The sequence below is a fragment of the Micropterus dolomieu genome, linkage group LG01 (assembly GCF_021292245.1).
Source record: "Micropterus dolomieu isolate WLL.071019.BEF.003 ecotype Adirondacks linkage group LG01, ASM2129224v1, whole genome shotgun sequence".
NCBI lineage: Eukaryota > Metazoa > Chordata > Actinopteri > Centrarchiformes > Centrarchidae > Micropterus > Micropterus dolomieu.
Genome location: NC_060150.1, coordinates 53,255,428 through 53,263,459, shown reverse-complemented (window position 1 = coordinate 53,263,459; position 8,032 = coordinate 53,255,428). Strand labels below are relative to the sequence as shown.

Genomic DNA, 8,032 nt, shown 5'->3' with positions numbered 1-8,032 from the left:
AGAGTGGCGGGTGAGGACAGCGAACTTTTAAGCTCCCGTCTGTTATTCTACAGCTGGTCTACAAGGCGAACACGGTAATAATTATTAAGTTAATTATTCAGCACTGTTTAATGTTGTTTACAGTCTGTATAAGAAATAAGAGACAGAGTATATAAACGTTGTTTTGGGGTGCTTTGTGCTTGAAACGGTTTTGTTTATCCTCTAGTTTTCACGGTGTTCCATGATACTTCAGAGAAGAATAAATGTGAACGTGGACATCAGTAAGAGGCGTGGACTCTTTTTATGACCAGTGTAGCTAAACACCCCCCAGTAATCCGACAGAAGCAAACACAATTCATGCAAATAGCCGGCTTCCCGGAGCAGCAGGTACAATTGATGGCTCTCATGTAAAGATCAACTTTTTTTATCTTTCATTTCGAATGTGTACATAGCCTATGTACATAATGTAGGCCTAGGCCTATTATCTTAAAAATTCTTAAGTGTGAAAAGTCTGTTGAACGTAAACTCCTCTTAGGAATTTCACCGTTCAATATGAATTTATCTGAATATTCATAAATAAGGAAATCTATTCAGTGATTGGTCCCTACCTCGTCATCCAAAATCCTGTTTGCGGCACAGCAGTGTGCCTGAATCAGCACTAAGACTGACACTTAAGATTTAGTCCTACACTACACTCAAATTAGGACTATGATGCTTGATAACTAACTTTCAAGCACAGCTTTGAGCTTTTTTTTACTCTTGGGTCAATTCTTAATTCTGAGAAGCTTGGTAAATATGGGCCTGTGCCCAGAGAGCTGCAGAGAACTGTGAAGCATAGTTACTGGATGTGAGAACTGCTAATCTCACTAATTCTAAACCTCCAGAAAGTCCTGACGTTCTACTCTGACACTTTGACAGACAAGTGCAGAACTTTTGTAAAATTTAGATCTTTTGGAAGGCTGCCTGCCAGGCTGGAGTTTCCCCTCACCTTGTGCAGTGTTCATTATACAAAGAATGAAGGTGACAAGTGCACCATCTATTAGAATAAATGTCAAAGGTAGCATTTTCTTCACTCATATACTTCCTTAACATCACCACCCAACATTTTCTTCCAGCGCTGGCTACAGATGTACTTCTACAGCATTGAAATTAGTTGTTTAAATGTTTGAGCATTCTGATATCTGTGTCCAGTTACAGCTGACACCAGTTCATCCAGAGATTCTGTTGGCCACATGGGCTCATGCTCTGATGAGATGGACTGCCTCTTTCTGCCAGATACTGAAAGATATTGCTTGCTTGGGTAATAGAGCAACTAAACATGACAAAGGAAATACCATGGAGGATGTGAAAAAGCAAATGCAATTTCATGTTCTGCTGCCACACACAGCACTTATTACACCAAGTGGTATGGCTACACATTGGCTCTCTAGTTTTGCTGGATCTTCTTTTTACTTGTTACCATTACACCATTAAACAGCCTGATTGCAGTCAAATAATACTTCTGATTTCCTTCTTTTTTTGTTTTTAACAAACATGTCACCTTGGGAACTTCTTCCAGAAGTAGTTAAGAACTGTTAAATGCATTTTGTTCAACTATGCAGTTTGAATATGAAGATGAACGTGTAGATGGGGAATTCATTTATTTACACTGCAAAATTTTTCGTTTTGAATTTACAATAAATAATTGGATAAATTTTGCATGATTTTCACAGTAAGGATTACAGCAATATACTGTGAAATATACTCACAGCAATTTACTGTAATTTTATATCTGTGATATTACAATGCATTGTTGTAAAAGCACAACTGTATACTGTAACTACACAGCTTCAATGACAAAGGAATAACTGTGATATTACAGTACATTACTGGGGAATTACAATCTTTTGCTGTACATCATTACAACAAGGCCCTGTACTTTTACAGTGTGTACTGTGAAAGTAATGTACAAGTTGACAATAATTTACTGTGAATTTACAATGTATACTGTGGAAGTCATGCTAATATTGTCCAGTAACGTACTGTAAAAGTAATGCAGATGAAGCTTCCATTTACTGTGAATTTACAATCATTGTACAATTAACCCCCTCCCCCCAATAAACAACTCTGAGGTAAATTCAATGTTAGCCCAATGGCATATTTATTAACAAATAAATATTTTTCAATGTGCAGCAGATGCCAAGAACTTCAAGAGTTCAAGAAATTCAACTTTCTAGTCATAAAAGCCATCTTAAAATGCAGAAAATGCAGAGAAATTGTGCAAACTTGCAATTCAACTACCTGTTTCACAATTCAACTATTCAACTAGCTGTGTCACAATAACAGTAATGGACAGGATGGGAATGAGGCCTTCATGGCAAAATAAGAGAGCAAGGGAGAGAGCGATGAAGGAATGTCTGGTGCGCTTTTTGCTGTGCTTTTTCCCCACATCAAACCCTAATAGATTCATAATCCTAACTTGTTAGATCGTACTCTCACCATAATTTTTTTAGCCATTTTTAGCCAAGGTGCCTCAGGTTAGCCTGAGGCAAAGTGGTTGATTTTTTACTATGAGAGGCCATATCAACGTGCGCCGCCACTGAAATGCACCTTCACACAATTGGCCAGTTGGTAAATTAAAACCAAAACCTGTTGCAAGTATGACAAACACATCCTTTTCAATTAAGGGCCTGAGAGCATTTTGTTCTGCTTTTAAAGAGAATTTCATCTACTTCATTCAATACATTCGCATTTCGCAATAGACGTTTTGAAATCATCATCACATAGCCTGCCCCAAAACAAAATAAATAGCTGTGATTGGACCGGCAGGTATTTGTCAGCATAACATATGTAGAAAACCAGACTGATCTGCAGAGCGAAATTGAATGAGTTTGCGAGATCAGGATGGTCTCACCAGGCTAGCCTCAGGTACCTCGTTTGTCAGCATTTTAGACCTCAAGACAATCATTGAGTTGGAAGCCTGTACTATAATGTGAATTACAAGATTAAATGTGATCTTTATAAAATACCTTTGAATGAACTCCAGCGTCGACGATCCAGAGGCAGGATACTCAAGGTTGAAGACGTAATAGCTGCTGAAGAAAGCAGCTACTCCGTGTAAAAAGAAAGGGTGTGGGCCCATCACGACATGTCCCTCGATGGATATAAGCCATCCAGAGGGCTTCATCATGTCACCTGATATGAACAGATACAACATTATGTGTTATGAGCACTTTGCGATCTGCTTAAGACACAAAGGGCTATACAAATGTAATTCTTATTATAATCATAATTATTATTATTTATTGTGGTCATGTAGATTTCTAGAATGAAAAGAAAATAATGAGTTGTCGATAAATGTCGATACTAGATCAAAGTAACATTACCTTGAATGATCAAGCAGGGGGTGCTGGGGAGTTCTGCAGTATTGACGTACACAGCAGTGGCACATGGCTGTAGTATAGTTAACACACAATAGCATGGATTTAGGATAAAGGATAAATATTGTTCATTGGTCAGAGGTAGTAAATCATGCAAGGTAAATGTTGATAATGTAATCACACATTTTGCATTTTAAATATTTGAATAAAAAAATCTTACATCAACTTCAAGCATCAAACTCTCTTTCGGCTCTTTGAAGTACAACATTAGGAGCAGCAGGATGCAGGCAGCCTTGTCAGAATCTGGATCATAGCAGGCCAGAACATCACGGATCTTGGGGTTGTCCAGTGTTGCACAGTAATCCAGGATGGTCTGTCCTCGTCGACTAATTGCCTCCTGTAGCTTCTGAAGGACAGCGACGTCCGTCAGGAGGCCAAAGTGTGAGAATAGGCATTTCTGAGAGAAGAGAAATGGCCATTCCTGTTTGATCTCAGACATCGCTGCAGCAGGCACTTTGTTAAGGTATTTCCGCAGGATGACGTATGTCTTTTCCATCATTGGTTCTGCTCTCCCTGCCCCATTCATTCCTTCCTCTGTGTATATAGACATACAAATGTATTGTTAGTACCCAAGTAACAATTTGGTCTTGTAGCCGCCCAACACACACAGTGTTCAGATCTTGACCAATTACTAAAGTCTAAACAAAATTACCCAAAAAGAGAGAAGATGGCATGCCTGAGTAGATGTTCAGCAGATCCCTCTTCATATTCTCCAACGTTGCCTCGGTCTCCCCCTCTGGCCAATCTGCTGGGCCCCACCTGACACACCTAGGAGTGGGCATCACAGGGTAACAATACTATTGGGGACGGTTATAGCTCAGAAGTTGGAGCAAGTCGTCTCATGACTGAAGGGTCAGCAGTTCAATTCCCTGTTGTGACTGTTTAAATAAACCCATCCCACAGAAGTTATGTTACAGTGTAATAGTTTTGTAAACACAGGTGTATTTTATCAAACTAATTAAAGGGATATTCCACCATTTGGGGAATTAAGCAATACCACATATAGCTCCAGTCTAGCATAGATCATTGGATCGGATTAGACCATTAGCATCTCACCCTCAAAATGACTAAGATTTCCGGAATTTTTCCTATTTAAAAGTTGTCTCTTCTCAAGTTAGAAAGTGCAATAAAACTAGCGGAAAATGAAACATGGCAATTTTCTAGGCTGATGTGACATGGAACTATACTCTCATTCTGGCGTAATAATCAAGGAACGTTGCAAACGTACCATGGGCGCAGTGATATTACGCAGCACGTGAAAATACTTTCAGGTGCTGCGTGTTCCTCGGCAGCCTCTGAATACTGCACATGATGCACATCTATGTTTTCTGGAAATATCTGAAGCAAAAGTCATCACGTGTGTGAACGTGCAATCACAACCTCTAAATGGACATCTAGTTACCATTCCTCCCCTTATGTGCGTCTTCAAATGTTTAATAAGAGAGGCCAAAGTGTCACACTTAAATGCACAAGCCTCAAGCAGACATTTCAAGGGTGTAAGAGCTGATGTGTCAGGCAGTATAGGCCCAGCAGCCTGCAAGTAGGACCTATGCTGCCTATACATATGAATTTGCAGTCCCGTGTATTTTCTGTACCTCCATGAGCAGTCAGGCACCCCACACTGGTAGTGATAATTGGGGGCATTGCTATGCAGTTTTGTGTGCTGAACATAGTTACACACATTCTCAGACACATGCTCACAGCCAACGAATTTACAGTTGAACATTGTGGATGCATGTTAACTAGTCACCTACCTAATCTAATTCTCCTCACTCTTAGCCTGACACTGAACAGGATGACCTGGAAAGAAAAGAAAAGAAAAAGGAGAAATTACACAAAGGCAACCAACAATAAGAATTTCAGTTTGAATGCAGATTATGATAATTGATTTTCATTTAATTTTAGCCGTATGTCAAAAATGATAGTGGTATATCTATAGTGTTTTTTTACTGTAGCACTTTGAGATTGCTCACTCAATGTAAAGTGCATTTACAACTTTTACAATTATTATTCATTCATATCCCGTTGTCGAACACGACATGAGACTAACTTACTCCAGTTAGCTCAGTCATGTTGTAACTAGGATATCCGCTGGAAAAATATTTTTTCATGGACCTGGATTGTGCATTCCAGATGAGCATGGAACCGTGAATGAGAAAGTTCTGGAGAGTGATTTTGTGTTGTTTGAATCACTTTCTTTTTTTGACAGTGAATCACCGTTTGAATCACTAAGTTATTAAAGTTAAACAGCTAACAGTTAGCAATGCTAATCTATGATAACCTTGACTAATTACAGAAATGTGCACACATAAATAGTAATGTTTGTCCCATCATTGGTTTTATAAACTTTACAAACACCAGATTTGTCTAAACGGGGATAGTGACATGAAAAACTGTAGCGAAACTCTCCTCATTACTAACATTACTACTATTAGCAAATGCTGTGAGAGACTTGCTAACAAAATGTGAACTGAGTCATGCGATAAACATTTATTTGAAAGTAAATATTATTATCAGATTAAAATAACATGGGTGTAAGTGCTGCAAACATGCATGCTGCTCACCTTCTCCATTCAGCCCGGAATAGAAGAGGGACACGACAGAGCCTTCAGTTCAAAACAGTTCAGTTATGTCATGGCACACTGTAATAATACTGTTTAATGCTGTGAAATCCTTAATTTTTTCACTGTGTTGCTGTGATATTACAGACCTTGTTGTGATATAACGGCAGGTTTTAGATTGCAAGATTTTACTATAAAATAAGAGTTAAATGCTGTAAAATCCAAGGATACTGTAGTTTTTACAGGTATTCATCGGGATATTACAGGGAAACTCATTTACAACAAGTTACTGTAAAATAATACTTTTAATTATTGTGAAATGCTGGTAATTTCTAACAGTGTACAGGTTTTTACAGTAAGCCTACTTACTTTGAAATGTGTTTAATAATTTTTATTTGCTCCCAGTCCGTTTCACACAGCCTGTCGCAGCCGTTAAAATAAATGCGTTTCATTTTTCTTATGTAAGGTTGAATATTATGAGCAGTTTGGTAGGGATGTTGAAATACTAAAATTTAATATGAACGTAGGCTATCTATTTTAGGTTAGTAGACTGTAGCTTTCTTATAGGCCTACCACAGAGACTGTAGTCATGTTCTGCCCCACGTTTTGCACTGTGGTATTGAGGGGAGTTTTCAGCAGCCTAAATGTTGAGATTCAGTCTTTCAACCCCTATTTGAGCACATTTTATGGCATTAATGGATTTTTCATTTCATTGCAGTATGAAGTTAATTTAGAACAATGTTTGGAACACTTTTGAGTGTGTTAAATAAATTAATCTCATTTTTTAAAGTGAGGACAAGTTTTTTAAATTGAGGTGGAACGACCACTTCTTCAGTGCCCGTGCCTTTTAATGTAGAAACGCTGACACAGCCGAGCTGAAAGAATAAGGCTGATATTTTCATACAGCTCATAAGAACACATCAAATCAACGCATTATTATAGACTGCGCCTGTTCATTTAAACATTCACACTGTCGGCGAATTTCTGTCTCCCTGCAAGTGTCAGCTGCAGCTGTGCTAGACTCGACCTATGTCATATTTCTGTATGTTACAGTTTGCTCGTTTGTAAAATATGACGCTCTGATGCCAGTGGACTTTTTCACGTTTGTTATTGGTCATCTGCTGCTAACACCGCCTCTTGTATGTGAACGCGCTCACGGCTGAATTGGGAAACCCTGGGATGAGTTACGGAGTTGATAACCAGCTTCGTGGTACAGTTTATCCCGACAGAAAAACATATACAACAGGGACTAACGAGCAGGGTGGGAGCAACACAGGTGAGAGAGAGGCTGACGAGGCAGGCAGGCAGACAACAGGGAAAACAGAGACAGGCAGGCAGGCATATTACTAAGGGGGAACACACATAACAACACAGAAGTACACAGACCAAGAGAAATCACTAAGACAAGTAAGTAAACTAAAACATGCAGATGAATAAAATAATGAACAAGGCTAAACAACAGATCAGACCAAATAACCAAAACTCAGAGAGCGCTCAACATAGCTGACAGGCACACAGTGTGACACAGGACGTGTTAAAAGCTGCCCTTCCTTCCTCTTTACATCATTAATATACTGTACATTAACAGAGGTAAACCTGATAGATCTCCACGTTGAAATGAAGAAACGATTCATACTGTTGTTTTGAAAATGATGCATTAACATCTTAAAATATAGTTTATTGAACTTATAGTGAGGTCATGTTGTGGCCTGGTAGTACCTCCAATAGCCTACTTGTCCGCGGAAGACAAAAACAAAAGCTTTTAATCAAAACTCATAGCTTTATTCTACAACCATAGACTGTATAAAAGAAGTGGACGTAGTCATCGTGACGTCACCCATTGGTTTGTGGACTGCGGTTTTGAAGCCTCGAGTTTGGCCGATAGGGCGCGGCTATGTTGAGTTTTTGCAACCAGCCGACGTGACCATATTTGGACGAGACGGTTCAGCTAATGCGGAGCTAGCTAGTTTGCTTAGCTAGGTGCATCTGTGATTCACGTTAACTGTTGTAGCTTTTGTTGTTCAGACTGCAGGCCTTAATGCTCAATTCCGATTTTTTCCCCCGATCCGATTT

General features: G+C 39.1%; 1 protein-coding gene and 1 long non-coding RNA gene across 5 annotated transcripts in view; one reads left to right on the top strand and one right to left on the bottom strand.

Moving 5' to 3' along the window:
* Positions 1-5,223, bottom strand: part of LOC123969862 — a 6,304-nt gene extending 1,081 nt beyond the window's left edge. Inside the window, exons 1-5 of one of the 4 annotated variants that reach the window (XM_046047635.1) lie at positions 5,153-5,223; positions 4,075-4,166; positions 3,559-3,932; positions 3,345-3,411; positions 2,988-3,153 (exon numbers count right to left, since the gene is read on the bottom strand). In XM_046047635.1, coding sequence (XP_045903591.1) covers positions 2,988-3,153; positions 3,345-3,411; positions 3,559-3,932; positions 4,075-4,105 — 638 coding nt within the window. In that variant the 5' untranslated portion in view covers positions 4,106-4,166; positions 5,153-5,223. Of the gene's footprint in view, positions 1-2,987; positions 3,154-3,344; positions 3,412-3,558; positions 3,933-4,050; positions 4,167-4,993 lie in introns of all 4 variants that reach the window. The other 3 variants (XM_046047627.1, XM_046047618.1, XM_046047608.1) reach the window with 3 other exon arrangements.
* On the top strand, positions 3-260 carry LOC123970112. Its single transcript, XR_006824881.1, has 2 exons — positions 3-74; positions 206-260. It is a non-coding gene; the product is annotated as an uncharacterized LOC123970112 (long non-coding RNA).
* Positions 5,224-8,032: the final 2,809 nt, after the last annotated feature.